The 18,033-nt window shown below is 39.1% G+C and overlaps 1 protein-coding gene across 1 annotated transcript in view; it reads left to right on the forward strand.

Moving 5' to 3' along the window:
• JAZF1 (JAZF zinc finger 1) overlaps window positions 1-18,033 on the forward strand; it is a gene marked incomplete at both ends in the record, with an annotated part of 189,865 nt that overhangs the window by 145,107 nt on the left and 26,725 nt on the right. Inside the window, one exon of the mRNA XM_080339556.1 lies at window positions 15,612-15,808. Within this exon, the coding sequence (XP_080195682.1) occupies window positions 15,612-15,808 (197 nt within the window). The remainder of the gene's footprint in view (window positions 1-15,611; window positions 15,809-18,033) is intronic.

Genomic DNA, 18,033 nt, shown 5'->3' on the forward strand with positions numbered 1-18,033 from the left:
CAAAGGCACATCAAAATATTACATCTATTTAGTCTTTCAGTGCTGCTAGGGTAAAGAATACTTCAGCTCAGGAGTATGTTTAGCAATATCCAGCTTCATTCTGATACATTTAATATGAACATCACATTTAGGGTTATCAAAGTAGGGTCAAGTGTTTGACAGCTTTTCAGTAATTACTCCACAGCTATTGAAAAATTCCCTGAATCTGTTTGGGTTTAAGGGACAAATAAGGATTTTGAACAATAAAAAAATCAATGTAAGATTTTTTTTTTTTACTAATGTTTTTATAGTTGTCATTAAAATTCATCAGGATTGTTAAATTCATATTTTGCCTGTAAAAAATTCAGACCTTTCTGATAACTCCTTTTAGAAAAAGTATGGACCCTGCATATAGGATTTCATTATTCTTTTCTCTCAGCTCTGCAGCACAAGAGACATGATTTATTATGGGGGTAAAGAGGAGTTTAAGTATTCTAATTGATTAGATGTGAGCGTTCACATACAACTCATGTAGTAAAATACTATAAAGGCAATTTCAGAATTCTTCCTTTTATAGAACGGGGTCTGTGTCAAGGGGCAAGCCTACCCAAGCGATCCAGAAAATCCCAGTAGCTTTAAAAGTTATTGAGTAAAAAAAGCACTGTTCCTGTATTGTTTTGTCATGCTGACAGTTTATTATAAAGAAGTGGCAGTTGAAGTAAAAATCAGATTCCGTGAATGAAAAACTTTTATAAAAATAATTTGGACAGAAAAAAAAAAGTATACTAACATTGACTGAAAACGTAATGATTAAGGGAAGACAGTTCATCATACAACTTTTGTGTTTGCAGGCATTAAAAAAATCCTTCTTCCTTCTTTCAAATGCTTCTTTGTCCCCTGCTACTTGTGAGAGACTAATCAGAACTGTCTTTCAGAATTTCTGGGAAATCAGCTCCAAGAAAAATTGTGAAGTATTTATTATCATTGCATTTCGTAATTTCGGTAGAAAATAGGTTTAAAAAATCCATTCAGAACCATGATCTGAGCTCTACCTTGATCCTATTAGTAGAACAAACTTTAGAATTTTTTTGATTGATAAATACAGAAATGGGAAAAAAATCCATTTAAGGAGCTGGCCTTAGAAACAACTAAAACATTCCTAAGGAGCTGAATTAAATGAAAGGATTGTATTTGAAGATTAAAAGCTCTTGCCAAAATCTTACTAGAAGACTTGCAAGAGGCAAAGTGTTTAGTGTTGGTGCACTCTGCAAAAAGTGTGAAGTTTTTTGCCATAGGTCTTGATTGATGAATGAAAAGCATTAGGGGTAACTATTATTGACTTATATTGAAAGCAGTCCATAGGTTGTTCTGCAGGGCTTGTAGGCTGTAAAATGACTCCTCTGGTGGTGTACATTTGGGGGGGGAAAAAAAGGACATGTATCTCTCCAGTCTCTCAGTATTTGGTGGGTAGTTTATGTGGTAGGAATATGCCAAAACGGACTTGGAAGGTGGACAGATGGGGGTGAGCAGTGGAGAGGTAAAGTAGATTTTTAGCCCCAGTGAACAAAATTAAATCAGAAGATCCCCAAAATTTAAAAAAAAAAATAGTTTAAAAAAAGTCCTCCCATCTCCAAAGAGACTGCTATGTTAGTATGTAAAGCAAAGTTCGTGAATACTTGTGACAAGCAACAAGAAGCTATTTTGTTGTCTGCGTCTTAAATCCCTTTCTACATGACATTGCTGACATGAGAGAACTGTCCCTTGCTGAGGGGCCACTTGTCCCAGGCCAGGGTTTTGGGTGAGAGGCACAGCTGAGAAATGCCCTCACAGAGGTTCATCTCCCATATGAGGAAAGGCTGAGGGAGCTGGGTCTCTTTAGCTTGGAGGAGACTGAGGGGTGACCTCATTAATGTTTATAAATATGTAAAGGGTGAGTGTCAGGAGGATGGAGCCAGGCTCTTCTTGGTGACAAGCAATGATAGGACAAGAGGCAGTGGGTACAAGCTGGAACACAAGAGGTTGCACGTAAATATGAGAAAAAACTTCTTCTCAGTGGGGGTAACAGAGCACTGGAACAGGCTGCCTGGGGGGGTTGTGGAATCTCCTTCTCTGGAGACATTCAAAACCCGCCTGGACACCTTCCTGTGTAACTTTATCTAGGTGTTCCTGCTCTGGCAGGGGGATTGGACTAGATGATCTTTCGAGGTCTCTTCCAATCCCTAACACTCTGTGATTCTGTGATTCAAGTATGATGCTCAAGGAAGAAGCCAGAACAAACCCTGGCCCTGGGCCTTTCAACCAGGACAGTGGTTCTCGGCAGAGCACTTCAGCAGACCAGAGTCAACACCCAATATTTTTCTCAGACCATAATGCACGAAATTTTACCCTCTGGCTTCTGATGAACTGCTGTTCAATATAATTTTGTAGACCATCAAGGAACCACTAAGCATATGCCTGTAGGAACGACTCTGCCAGCTGAAAGCACCAGAGGTTTCCAGTCCCTGTAGTTGGTCAGGTCAGCTATTAAACATGGCTTACATCTGCACAAAGATTGATGGTGTGGTTTAGGATGTTCATAGGATGAGCAGAAATGTGCATTTAAAGCATTTTATTAAGCTAGCTTTTTGCAGGTAGTCGAAATAAAATAGGAATTTGAATATGCATTGGAAGATACCGTGGCATAACAGCTTAGGCACTGACTGAAGAAGAGAGATAGTGGTAGTGGTGTTTTGAGGTTGTTTCTGAATTTTCTCTGCTATGTTCCCTCTCTTTGCCTTTCCAGAAGCCAAAAGGGATGCAGGGAAGTGTTCTGCATGTGTGGTATTATGTTTCATTATTGACAACCTCAGAAATTAAAAAATCATGTCAGACCTGAACACAATTTATTACAGAATTTCGAAATTTGAGCTTATCTTTTCTTGCTGTTTGTGAACTTTAAAAATGTTCTCAAAGTATATTGTCAAACTTCTCTGGAGTTTAAACCACATTTAAAAACTCTGAAACTACAGGGATTAAAACACTTCCCTTCTTTATATAAATGCTGTGATCCTTTTCTCAAAACAGACTCTTCCATCAGGGTTTACCTTAGAGAACCATCAGGAATCACACAAATTGGTAATCCTGTTGTGTGTGCTGAATCCTAGTAGGTATGTTCTGCATGAGTAAGAACTCTCTAAAAGCTGATACAATGGCTTGGCCGTATTGGCCACAAATTGTTTGAACCTCGTTATTTAATTATTTTTGCTCTCAAAAGCAGTGATTTCACTTGGCCATTAAAATGAAGAAAGAATATGCATGTATGTTTAATATACATACATGTACTTAATTCATTTGCATGCATATGGGTGTATATGTGTATGCACATATATGTGTATATGTAGGTGAACATATGTACAAGCAACAATATAATGCTCCTTAAATTCAGTACATGGGTTCTTCATCAGGGCAGAGACTTAAAGCAGAGCAGAGGTTTGAAACGGTGAGGGCTGAGGTCAAAAGAACCCTAAGTCAAAAGGAGTGGTGGAAGGATATTGATAATGCATAAAGTATGCACATCACATGGGTGGAGCGACATTGTCAGAGAGCAAGGCAGAAATGGAAGTATGGCTTGCTAATGTATGTATATGTAATGGGAGTGTAAAGAAAGAACTGTAGAAGGTAGAGCTCTGATCTTTTCCAGAAGTGGTAAGCGGAAATGATGGTAAATCTACCAAATGAACTGTGGAGACTGACTGAGAAATCTGTTTAATTATCTTCCCCATATTTATTCATACAGCATCAAAAACTGTGGAGAGATCAAGGAAGTAGATAAATTATATGTCTTGGCACATGAACCAACTTAAAAATAATATAGAATATATCAGTCCCTGGATACCAGCTGTATTCGAGCTGAGATGGATATTGCTTTAGGCAGCACCATGTGCACATGCCATGTGTATTTATGTATTTTATACACTGACATTGCAGAAGGAGTATTTTGTGTTGTTGAAAAGAAAAAGTGAATGCTGGCGCTTTTGGATTTCACTAGAGGACATGAGAGGTCAGATGCTTTTGCTGTGCCCTTTGTGGTGGGTGCTGCGGGTGACGTTTCTGAAGGTGAAGCGTGTGAAGCTTTTAGGCTTTGCTCCTCATTACTGTTACAGACACGGACTGTCAGATGTATGGAGTTGCATGATGCCAAATTATCCAAAGCATCTTTGGGTTTGTCCGAATCTACCGTGGTATTTTTGTGGTGAGTGAGCCAATGTGAAATTATCTAAAGCATCCTTGGTGTGTCTGAATCTACCATGGTATTTTTGTGGCATGCGATCCGATGCTGTGGTGGGGAGCCATGGCGTGAGGGGCCCGTCGGGGATGACCTAAGCCACCAAGCCCCTTTCCCTCGCATCGCCGGGCTTCACAAATCCACGCTTCGAAAAAGCAAGATCTTTGGGGCATTGCGAATTCACAGGTGCAGTTGGCGCAGGACTTTGCCGCCTCCCCGTAACGAGCACTTTCCCGCCTCACCTGCCCTTAAGGCCCTTACCAGACCCTTCTGGTAGACGGCGACTGTTAACAAAGGGCAAATAGTTCGGCTTGGTTTTGCAGTGGTGGCGGGCCGGCAGCAGGGAAGCGCGGCGGGTAGACGGGGCCGCCCGGCGGCGGTGAGGCGCGGTGGGTAGACACGGCCGCCCGGTAGTGGGGCGGGGCGGACCGGCGGCTCGGCGTCGGCAGAGGGCTCTGTGACACCGCTTTTCCCCCGGCAAATCGCAGTCAGCGGCGTGGAGGGTGTGGAGGCGGGGGAAGGGAGCGCAGGGGTAATGCTTCCAACAGTCTGGTCTTAGTCTGGTAAACAGACTAGGAATTGTGGGCTAAATCCTTTTCCTCAGGCTTTGCACCAAGGCTGAGATCAGATGACTCAGTCCGGACTCATTATTTTAATAGCCTACAGCTAGTTCACATAGCAGCGGGAGTCCACAAAAAAGGCATTTAATTGTTGAAACTCAAACTGGTACATTGTAACTGCAGATTATAGTATTCAGATTTAAGTGATTCAAGTAATTTCTAAAGCTTTTGCACAAGCAAACTGAAAGTTAAAATACTGATATTGTAATAAAAAGTAAATAAAACATACTTTTGTACATTAAGACCCAATTAAAGAGCATGATTTCATTTCGCAAACTTTAAAACAGGCAGGTGATATTTGCTGGCATTACTACAGCTGTGTTTTACATTAGGAAATTAATTAAAATAGTCATTTATACTTTTTTCCACTTGCAGGTCTTAGGCCTTTCTGGATTACACCATCTATTTTCTCTTCAATCATTGTGTTACAGTGCATTTGTAATCTCGCTTAGCAGGCAACTTTTGTTGTTTTGTTTTGTTTTTCTTTTTTCTTACCTAATGAAAAACCGGCTTTCTGCAATAAGGCCGGCGAAGCAGATCAAACAGGGCTGAAGGAACTTCCCTGCTGTCTGCCTGAGAGGCAGCGCATTGTTAGTGATTCAGATGTCCGTCCTGTTCTTCCGCACCCTTGCAGGGTTTCACTGGCTTCATCAGATCGCCCTGCGCTGGAGGTGGGAGGCTGGTGAGGGACATGAGGGAATGGTTTCTGTTAGACCCGGGGAAAACTGGGGGGGGGGATTTACTGCTCTCACATCCGTGCCTGGGTCTGGTACAACAGCACACCCCCAGAGTAATGGGGATGAAATTTTAAGATGCAAATCAACGTTCTGCTTTTGTACCTCACCACTGAATAACGGCACCTCGGGAATTATTCTTGGTTCTTAGGTACTTCCCCCAAAACTACTAACATGGTGATTACATAATGCACGGTTAAGTTTGTCAGTCATTTGTTCCTCCAGGCAAATCAGCTTGAAGTGTGGAAAGGTACATTTTTAAAATAGCACATAATTGCACAAAAAAAAGTGTTTCTTTTTGTATGAGACAGCAAAACCACATATGATGATTATCTTCTTCCTTCTCCACTTTCCCTTCAGCCAATCTTTCTTCCCTTTTAGGGGGAATCTTTCATATCGGCTGTTATACGGATGCATGAATCGTTGCAGCAGAGTCTGAAGGATTTGAAGTGTTCAGTTTGCCGTTTTAGTGGGGCTGAGTTGTTTGTTAGTTGCTATCGTCCTTCCAAACAACTCATGATGCCTGAAAATTTTGTTTATTAAGACCAGACATTTCACATTCCTAATGTTAAGATTGCTGCAATTTTCCATTATAAGCTTTACCCCACCCAGTCCTCTGAATAGAGATTTATAATACAATTTTTAAAAATGCTTTTCCATCTAAATCTTCACGTACGTTTTAAGCTTGGGAGAGCAGCATTTGAGCCGAATGCTTCTTCCCAATGGTGTGTCGGTGTTCTCCCAAACAGATTTAGTGTTTCTTTAAAAATCAAACAGCTAATGCATTTTAAGTGACTTTGGTGTCCTTGTATTTAAAAGAAACTCAGCATCTATAGGTTTTAAGAATTAATTTATTATGCATCTGACTACCACCGTTTCTTTTTACCAAATTTTTGCTGAATGTGTGTTCTGGATTGCCTACCATATCAATGCTGCTGGAGGAGCGACTGCAGAGAGTATGTGACACATTTCTGAAAGACTGAAAAATGCGTTGGTTAATATGTTTGACTACTACTGTGTAAAATACCGAGGACTGGCTTATTCCCACAGATTGATATTAGGCACCCTTATAGCTAATAAGCAATGCTGTGTGATAATATCTATTTCTGAATTCTTGCTTGATGAATCTGTCTTTGGGTGTTGACTTGAATTCTCAGTACTCGGTATGAAATGACACAAGAATACCCGAACATAAATGGAACATTACAGGAATAAAATATCTGACATTTCAGCTCCCTGCTCCTTAAAGCTAAAAGTCCTTGAGGCATCAATAAAATCAAACCAACCCGACGGTAAAAGTACGTATCATGCGTACACAGATCTATTTCTATGTAGAACTGACTGAAATAAATTGGTTTTACATAAATAGTTATAATAAGCTCTTCAAGAAGGAAAGAGGGTGGACCAGTAATGGAAAAAAATATGATATTTTAGGTTAAGCACATCTGAAAGTAAAATGTCCTACTGGAATTAGGCAATTTGACAACATTGGAGCCTGTGCAGAGAGCCAGAGCGGGGCTGGTACACTACTTAGTCCCACGTAAGAACTATTTTAAGAGTCAAGTCAAACTTAGGAGATACAGATCCCTTATTTTTATTCTGTGAGCAGCTTAATTCCATCTTCTCCAAGGAGATTGAAACTTTATAATGAAGTTTCCAATTTCTACAAATAAAAAGGCAAACACAATTTAACTCCCCCTCACTTTCCGTCCACTAAAATAAAAGTTAATTTTTTACTCTGCCTTCAAGAATTTTGCACTTCATTCATGTGAAAGCACAGAGTAGTCTAATAAGTCACAAAATGCCAAATAACAATATTTAAAATACTTAAACTGAGTAACTGATAGGTTAGGTTAGAGTATCACTGAAAAGATGCTGCGAGCAATCTTTCATGTGAGACCATCTTTAGGCATTACAGTAACTTCATACTAAGAAAATTAATTTGGGTATTTTGTATATGTGATGCAAATTTTAAAACTGCCAGAGTGCTTTTTTTAAAATTCTGTGTTTTAAAAAAATACTTTAAATATACAAACATGCCTTTGTATTTCATGTTATTGATGTCTGCTAAGATTCTCATTTTAGTCTGTGTAATATTTTGCGGCCATGTGACATTACATTATTCTGTACATTAACGAGGATATGAACTGAAATGTAAGGATTCGTGAAGTTATATTCAACAATTAATTAAGCAGTAATCCATAAAGTGTCTGTTGTTAGCAGCAGGCTATGACTGGTGTGTTCGTTAATGGCTGCAAGCAAAGCCAAGTCTGATGAATGTCCTAATAAGCTTGTTCATAAATGCAGGGAGGATGATTTCTGCAATGACGACCGCTGCGTTACACTAAAGGCAGAGGTTTGCTGCAGCCTTTTGCAAATCTGCCCCAACTGCAAGAAAGTCTGAAGTTCTATTTTTTTTTTTTTTGCCAATGGCAAAACTCTGGAATTAGTTTGATAGGAAATAAGTTGATATCAAGGCAGAGCACAGCATAGGGAGCGCTTTGATCGGGTGTGCCTGAGAAGGGTTGGCACAACTTTATTTTGCTTAACTGTTGCCTCTCCATGGAAGCTACAGAATTTTGGATTTGCAGTAAGTTATAGCTCCTTTCTGAAAGTCACTCATTTACTTCAAAATAGGGTGGAAAAGCCTGGGGAAGGAGTGGGAGGGGAAAGGAAAAGAACTAGCAATGCGTCTCTAATGCTTTGGAAATCACTGTTGCTCTCTTAAGTTGATTTTATTGAGTTCTAATTTCGTTCCTTTTAAACACAGAGATGTCATTTGTTTATTTTAACAACAGCAGAAAAATGATGTGGACTTCTCCTCAAGTCCCCATCACCAGTCTAGTAATGAATTTTCATTATGAATGAAAAATCTAAAATAAGACTGCATCTGTCCTGATTACATTGCTATTCTAATCTTATCCATCTAGTGTGCCTTTTTTCTGACAGTTTTTAAAAAGTACAAAATAAAATGCAGTCCTGGATTTTGCATTTGCTGCATGATTATGCAAATTCAAGGGGGAAAAAAAAGGCGAAAATAACATGTTGATTTTTTAAAAAAAATCCTTCCTCCTTTGGAAGACTCAGAACAGAATATTCATTTATAAGTAAACAGCTGTTTTTATGGTGGTGGGTAACATACAACACTGATTTAATTATTTTAAATGAAAAATTGCTCTGGTGCTCCATGGAAAGTAGATATAGCGCTATAAGTGTGAGCATGGTGCTAACAGAATAAAGGAGGAAAAAAAAAAGAAACACAGAAGAAAAAGCATTTTTCCCAAACAGAAAATATTAAAATAAATATATTAAATATATAATAAATGCATAATACATTAAATAAATATGAAATGGGAAGGTAGGGCTTATGTCCAGTGTTTGGGATTTCTGTTAACCTAAATGTGAAATGTCATTCACACTGATGTTTTTGTCTGTGTATTCTGGAAATGAAGAGATACTAAATTCCCTTCCACTGCTTGTATTGATCCACAGTGAATAAACACATATGTTTTACTGTAGGCAAGTATATGGTTTGGGATGGTTAGGTAATTGCTGCTTTATTTTTATTCCATTTGAGTGCTAATAGATTATTTGGCATATCACCATCCGTTAGCTCCACTTTACATATGAAATTGTTCAATCTTCTGAATCTATTTTCCATGCTAGAAGCACGAAATATCTACTTGGTGGATATTTTATAGTGTCTTATTGTATCCTCTAAGAACGTGTGAAGCGCAGGCAATTAAAGTAAACCCACTGAACTCTTGTTCATATTGAACAGATTTCCTAAGGTTGCAGCCCTGCGTCTGCTGACAGCAATACGAGATTGGCTGCATGTTGTGTTCGAGCTTTTTCAGTGATGAGGCAGAAATGCAATGCGAAGTCTGCTGTTAACTTTTGTTTTTTAAGGTACATGTGCATCCAAATAATCTCTAGGGAATCTGTTGAAGATGCACAACTTCAGAAGAATGCGTATTATACTGTGGCTGATTTTGTGGGGATAATATTTTTACATCTTGAGAAAACAGGTTGAATAATGGAAATAATAATGGAAATGAAAGAATTGTACCAGCAATAAATTTTCCCTAAGACTAATAATAAAAAGAAATCTGATGATGTCCTGTCTCTCTAAGATACTCATCAGTTTGTCATAAATATTCCTTATTTAGAACACAGGGAAAGCTTTCAGTAGATGGGTCTGAGTACAGCTGGCATTGAGAATGAACGCTGAATTCCTTTGTAAGACTTGAGCTCAGATGAATGTGTATGTTGAAGTCCAGCTTAGTTGCACGGTGTTCCTGCGGTAGATATTGGGCTGGAAAAGTTCTTTTCAGAAACTTAGAAATGCCCTTTAATGATTTGTTTGATCCGGTTAGAGCCTGTTGTGAAATGTGATACAGGTTTGGGGGAATAATTGAAAGGGGATTATTATTTTGTGCTATTTCTTCCCCATTTTTAATGGTTTTTGTGAAATCAGCAAAAACAAGACAAGCAAGAGGGAGTTTTTATAAACCATATGCTTTAGCACTATGCAAATACTCTGTAATTTAAATAGCACGGAGGCATGTGTGTCATTATGCGCTCATCTTTATGGGGCTTTTTCACACTGACATTTCTTTTTAGGGCTTGGCTAAAACTGTAATGGAAGATTTCTAACGAAAAAAAAAAGTGGTTGATAGCTTCTGTGAAGCCAGAGAGGTTTGTACAGAGCTGCAGAATACTTCTGTTTCCCCCACACTGCAAACAATGGTATGTGAAAGCGCTCAAGGGTGTTTGTCAAATAATATGAGTTAATGGATGGTATGAAACTTGCTCATCTATTTCTTTCCTCGTTATCACATACATAGTGTGGTAAGGCATTACTGGGGGCATTGATTGTCTTTGCTTTGGCCCAGTTTTGTGCAGTTCAACTGAGAAAAGCCTTTCACCCTTTCCAAGAGACAAGACAGCCTAGTGCTGAACTCCCACTATTTAGATTCCACCAGCCTTCTCCTCTAACCCAATAGTCATTCAACTTAACAGTTGTCTCCTCTTGCCAGCATTAGATAAACCAAACCACGTTGCTTTGTCTTTGCTTGTAAAGGTGGCACAAGGTACAGAGGACAGTTCCTGTCATTAGTGCATTTCAGGGTCCACAGAGTCGCACCCTACTGAAAAGGGGTCCTGCCTTGGGAAGTAGGTCCTCCTAATCCCTCTGCAAAGTAGAGGTCTCCTAAAGTGTTAAAATACTGTACAACCAGAAGTGCTTTCCATCCTAGCCATTTTTTTCCTCCTAAACACTGCTAATGGAAGGATGGCTGGGAGTTAAAATTACCATCCCCACCTCCTTATTTTTCTTGGTATAGCACTGGCAAAGAATTGCATTAAGATTTCTAAATATAAGTGGGAGGAGATTGAGGGGAAATGCAGATATATCCAGCACCTTGCTCTGATAGGTGTAAAGAGTAGCAGGAGAACTTATGTGTGGCTTTCATGTATGTATGTAGTTAAATATGTAGTATGTAGTTAAGCTAGTGTGTGCCCTGTCAGTCAAGTACGTTTGACCACTTTTGATCTAAATATAATACAACTAGAAGGTAGCGCAAATCTGCTACAAAGCACCATGGATTTTTTTCCTCCTCTTTCCTATAAATCTTGAAGCTGACAAAGTGTTGGTTAAGGAACAGTCTCCTGAAATGCAACTGGTGGAAGCTCAGCAGCACAATTTCTTATGTTCTGGGAAACGTGATGGGCTTTTTTCAGTACAGCTTAGCCAAATTAGGCAAACATTAATATGAGCTGAATGTTACTGTCAGTGTTTTCCCGTTTTTACCTCTGTGATAACAAGAAAAGGTCAGAACAAATTGTGTTCTACCTTTTCCCATCATGGTTTGGTGCAGCTTGTCAGCGGCGAGGCACAGGACAAGGTGTGTATGTTACTGTCACGTCCTGCTGTCATATTTTTAAGCCGATGTACAACTGGGCGGTACTGTGGAGCAGTCCTGGGATTGGACATCTCCGCCGCATAACCTGCTTGTTTTGCAAGTTCAGAATAATCCCCCAGCCCTCTCTAGTGTGTGTGCAGTAACTGGAGATGATAGGCTTGTGATTGCATCATCTCCTCTATGCATGTTTTGGAGACCAGATCATGAAGAAGCCAAATGTAGCAAAGTAATATTCACATCCCACAAGGTAGCTGTGATGCACCTTTTTCACTGTCTCTGTAAACATCTGCAGGCATAGGCACAGATCTTGTCTGAGCAGAGCTAACGGTGAGGAAGAGGAGGAAAGGGTTCCTCATTCCCTGATGACCATTATTAAAAGAAGATATAGTTCTGAAGGTCAATCTGTTTGGGTTTTTTTTCCCCTTTCCAGTGAGATCTCACGTAACAACTTCCAGTTTATTTGCTCACTTTTATAACTACCTTTGCCCTCCATCTGGGTGTAAGAGTCCAGAGCTCTTAAACTGTCTTAGAATTGTGTGTAGTAAGAATTGTATGACAAACTCACTCTGACACCACCATGTGAGTCATATTGGGGCATGATCCTGAAACAGCGGGTACACACTAGTAGCTCAGGGAAGTTTCTGGGTGAGTGTGTTCTGTGTCTGTTCATTCTTGATTCCAAAGCTTTTGGGGGCAACAGGACTTCTAAACATTGCAAAGGTTTGATTTGAAAAAGACTTTTTAAAAAATTTGAACACGCCTCTGCTTGCTTTTTTTTTTTTTTTACTTTTTATGTTGGTAACAACTGCTAATGCTGGTTGTCTTATATTGCCACCTATATGGAGGTTGTGCAACAATTTCCATTATAAGACTCTCAGTTGCTTATTATGTTGCCAATATTGAGCTGTTTGAGCTGAAATTTTCCATTCTGGGTGTCTCCTTCAGGCTAAATTTCTTGGGAAAGTTTCAATAAAAATACTTGAACCATTCCAGGGAATGAGAGGAGGGGGAAATACTATATTTTGCTCATGTTTATTAAACTTGCTGCAAGCAGTTGATTCAGAAATCATTGCACCTACGTGTTTTGGAGCAGGAGGTTGAATTATTAAGAAGGTGAAAGGGCGAGGAAATTAAAAATGGGGGTAGAAGAGATTTCTTTCGAAGGAATGGGCTCCTCCCTCATGTTTTGAACCATCTGCAAGAAGGCACACAAACCCCTGCTTGTCAAAACAGGGGCAGTGAATGGCTGGGAACTGAATGATTCTTCTTGTTCCACTGCGCCTACGTGGTATATTAGATTTGGAGACAGAGGCTTATGAGGTGTAAATACAATTCTATGCAACAGGGAAGATGGCTAAAATCTGTGTAGTGGTAGAAATAAGGGGGCAGGGTTATGGAGTTGAATAAGAGTTGAAAATAGCAGAGGTAGATTTGTTCAGCGAGGAGATGGTTCTGAATATGGTGAGAGAGGCTATTAAGCAAGGATATGGGATTTAACCAAAATGATCTTAGAGCAGCCTTTGTTAGTTACAGTTCATTTTCAGTTTCCCACACATCTTATGCATTTAAATGAGGCAGGGAAAATTGTATGCAATCATGTAATTTAGAGACCAGTATTCAACCTTAATTCCGGCATGTTTCATTTCTGAGCACTTGATATTGCAACCATAATGTACTTTCAACATGAAAATTAGAGCCTTAGTTGGAAATGGCATTCTATACCCATCATTAAAACGCTTATATTATAAGCTTTGAAGACCACCACCATAGCTAGGCATGAGTCTAGTACTGCATTTCAATTCAAATGCTGAGAAATGTTTTATTTTAATACATTTAGGAAAGTTTCCTTTTCAAAACGATAGCACTGGCAGTGCTTCAGCAAACATGTATGGGACTGTTTGGATCTGAAAAGGTTAATTGAATAGTTAAGGTATCAGGAACTGAACTTCTTAACAGATTCTGCCTTCCGTTTCTCTCAGGTTCACAGTGTAGACAACAAATGATGTTTTGGAATATACCCAATTTGCTTAGGCCAAATGGGAGCGAGTTAACAGGACAGGGAGATGTTTCAGCTATAACTTCAGATTTTCCTGATTTTTATGGACTTCAACCAGACTGGTTATACCTCAATATTATTTTAACATTGTTATTTGTGGCTGAGTTTATTAAATAGCAGCTTTCATGCTGCTGCTTTTAATGTCTCACACTTGAGGTTATCTTCCAAGTTTTCAAGGATTTATAAAGTTGCCATAACATTTTCTTAAGGAATAAGGCTTCCCATCCAGAAGCAAGCATACTTCATAGTACACATTCCAAAAATAGTGAATTAGATGTTTCCTAGTTAGAGGAAAGCAAATATGTACTGAATGCCCATTTTATTAAGATCCTTTTACTTCTTTTTTTCTTGAATGAAATGTAGACTCCTGTTTGGGGGCCGTGTTGTCAATGATGTCTGCTCCCTTTTTTAGAGAAATTTTAAACTGAGCTGTTGCTATGGCTATCTGCTTTTTAAATATTGTCTCTATAAAGAATGCCGCATCTGGATTTGACATGATGTATTGTCTCTGTTCAAAGAAGATAAGCTGTCATCTCATATACCTGTTTATTAATGTCTGCGGACTGTGTGCTGATGTTACGTATCATGGCAAAGATCCACTTATTAATGCCTTCATGGTGTGGATGGACAGGATACATCTTTATTGCTCTAATGGAACTTAAAATGTTATGCCGTGCTGTTTTGAGGCTGTATTAAAGCACACAGATGTCTTTTGAAAAAAAGCTAGGTTTAGATGTCTTTTCTATTTGGCACAGATGCCTAAAACCCCGTTCTTTCATTCGTGGTTTGCCGAGGTTGCAAAGGCTCATCATGTAAAGCTTGTGTCTTGGCTAAAACCTGTTTTACTCTTTGTAACCTGGTCAGACCAATGTCTAGTTGTAACTTAACTTCTTATTCTGTGTCACAGGCTGTTGTTTTGGTCACTGGTGGGTGTAGTTTGTACTTCAGCATGAAGGACAGAGAATTACAATGACCAAGGTGATTTACTTTAGCCTGTCTTCTCAAGAATCCTTCAAGATGGCTCCTTATGCAGAGAAGGGGAAAGAGAAAGGATTAAAATACTGCTTGAATGCTAAGTGAATGAGGTCTGAGTTGCAGAGAACCCATTGTGGGAGAACCACAAGCGAGAGTTAATGCAGATACCAGCAGTGATGCTTTGAATGCCACCATAATGCACTATCAGGTGTTCTGGTGTAACTTTGTGTAGGCACTTGGGATAAAAGTGGGTTTTTTTCACTTGAATTGTTCTTTTTTGGAAGGAATCAGAAGAAAAGTGAAAAAAAGCTATTTTTATTCCAAGTGAGAGAGCTCAGGCAAACAGTTGCGCTTCTGTCATTCCTGCAGTACTGGTGCACGACTCATGTCGTGCTGCTGGAACCACCACTCAGCATCCCACAGACATGAACCTGGAGCATTAAGCCTTCGGCAGCACGTACCAAAGCTCTGCTGGGAGGCCTCCTTTGGTTTTCAAGGGTTTGGAGCTCTGATTTGAGGAATTGCAATTTAATTGGACATCTTTTATGTCAGGCAACTTTGTCTAAAACCTTCAGAAAAAGGAAGTGATTATCCTAAATTGGAAATTATGTATCTATACAATGTAATTCTTACCATCCCTTTGGCCTTCAGATTCAGTACATTTGCCCCAAACATTTTTATCCTTTATATCTACTCAGCCAATTTTTCACAGAAGGATTGAATGTACTTACTGTAAAGGATTGAATATGGTTATTTTAATATTGTGTGCAATGCTGATATCTGGTTGGAGTTTAAAAAAAAATTGTGTTCACACATGATGCGAATGTCTAATTTAAGTTCTATAAAAATCAGAAGCAAATGGCACAGATCTTCAACACTGAAATAAAGCTGTTGATGGAGAAGTTTGTATTCTTGAAATCTGTGTGTTGCAGAGAACCTTTTCATGGTTGAGTTTGAAGCTTCATTTGGTCACTGAGGGTGAAAAATTATTACTTTACCTACAGCTTGCTTGTGAACAGTATTTCAAGCCTCTCACTCTCATGGTTGCCCTTGTTCTAGATTTATGACCGATGCAGCTCGACGTGAGCAGGAGTCTTTGAAGAAGAAGATTCAGCCGAAACTCTCTTTGACTTTGTCAAGCACAGTGTCCCGTGGGAATGTATCTACTCCACCTCGCCACAGCAGCGGAAGCCTTACTCCTCCAGTCACCCCTCCAATCACTCCTTCCTCTTCGTTTCGCAGTAGTACTCCTACAGGTAGGCACCTACCCTTTGGTTTATCACATATCAACTAGTGATTTTGTGACATGAAGAACAATAGACATACTGAGGCATTGGGAAGAGGATCCCCTAAAAATAAAACAGAAGAGTTTTGAGCTCTTTTATTTGTGTTTGCTTTGCAATCTCTAAAATGTGTTTGAGCATTTGTTTCCAAACTATTTGCTAAAGCAGAGAAGGACATTAACTTTAAAAATCACAGCTGAAATTATTTCATGAAGAAACGAACCCTACCAGGAATACCAAATGTGCAAAAGACCCCTGATGTATCAGTCGGAGAGCTCTGCACATGGTACAGGGCCAGTTTAAGATGCAAGTAAAAGTGATTGGGATCTTGCTCAGGTCCTTTCTTCATTCTTTTTTTTTTTTAATTATATTTTTTTGAGGGGGAGTTGAATTTGTAGGTAAACAAGTGGACAGGGAGGAATGTTCAACTGCTGTCATCATGTAGACATGACTGTCATTAGGAAACTATGTTCAAAAAAAGTAATGTATGAGTAAAGTGATCCGTGTTTTCTTCAAAAGCAAGTATTCCAGTGGTTTTCCCAGGTATAAAACTCCTGGGAATTTTTTTGCACTGATCGGAGAAACTGAAAATTGCTTGCTGAGCTGAACCAGATCTCTTGGCCCAAGTCAGTCTGGTTTACATTAGGTAGAGATCTTGTGCAATAATTCTGATACACTTCAGATTAAATACCAATATTTCCTTCTGAAATACATCTATTCTGTTCTGTAGTAAATAGGTTCAACATTTCATTAATAGGAAATTACGAGAATCTATGCTTTGATAAACTGCTATGCCATGTGTTTTAGGTAAGCTACTTAATGTTTTAGTCCTAATAATTAAATGGAAAAGTTGTAATGGTCCTTGTGACACTCTGGAAGTTTTGAAATTAATTGGTTGTTCAGTGTGTCTCTGGATAAGAAAAAGGGAACCATGTTGAGAACAGCTAAATGATAAAGTCCTAATGTAATACAGAAAATTTTACAAGTAAGATTTTCTTAATTATCTCCTGTTCAAAACAAACTGATTCATTTCCTTGACATCTCTAGGATGTCAAGGAATTTCTGCTTTATTTTGTTTTACTTTTTGTACAGCTCCTCCTGGAAGGCTGATTCATGATGTGGTCAGGTAGTATAACTTCGCACATCTGTCAGGAACATTAGTTAGCAGTGTACAGTTTGAAACACGTTCAACCAAATACTGAAGAAAAAAAAAAGCCAGTATCTGTCTACTGAAATACTTCTGGTTTTATTATTTATATATTTTTCAAACTTTTTCAGTTACTCAGAGTGTTGTTTTACCTGTAGCTAGGAGAATCAGCTTGTTTTGGCTAACTGTGTTTTTGGGAGTCCTGCCTGCCAGGTTATAAATAATACCACCTTCCATTTTCTGCACCCGTTGTTCCGAGTTCCCCGTTGAAGCCCTGTTCCAAGGTTAGGGTTTGTAATAGCCTAGTGGCAAAAACTGTATATTCTTTCTTGAAGATTTTTTTGTTGTTGTTTTTATTAACTATCAATTTCCATTTTTTGTCATCTTAAAAAAGTTTCTCTGTACCTAAAATAAGTGTTGAGGGTTTTTTTTTCTGATAACTGCATAATTTTTCTCAGTGTTTGCTTGGCGCAGGACTTCATTCTCCATGATGGTGATGACTTATATAGATTAGGTGCTCCAGGTCCTGCCACAGCTGAGTTTCTCTCTCTGTCAGTGCAGTGCCTGCTAAGGGAGCCCAGGAAGGGCAGCAGGCTAATTTTAGACAGGCAGCTCACATGTCTGTTACTGGCTGATGTGAGTCTTTTTCCCTCAAGTGCAAGTATATACAGCAGTCAACTAGTAAGATGATAAAACCAAGGATAGCTGGGCAAGATCTGTTTCAGGGAAACAATTTAGAGTATGTAAATCATCCTGCATTTCAGCCTTGCAGCGCCTACACAACTTTCAAGCCCTGCAGGCATACCCTCCACTGCATCCAGTGAGAATGAAGAATATTGCTGTATTCCTTCTGTGCGATCCTGTTTGATTTATGCTCCGAGCAAACTCTTGTTAACTCGTCTTTGAATACAGGTAAACATGTGTGTTGTGGTAACTTCAGAAAATAAAGAGGCTGTTTTTCCTTAGGTTGCCTGAAAGGGCATCATCTGGGTTGGTGTTGTTATAATACAAATATAATGGTTGTCATCATCCTTCTTTAGACCTATACTTT

Source organism: Nesoenas mayeri (assembly GCF_963082525.1).
Source record: "Nesoenas mayeri genome assembly, chromosome: 2".
NCBI lineage: Eukaryota > Metazoa > Chordata > Aves > Columbiformes > Columbidae > Nesoenas > Nesoenas mayeri.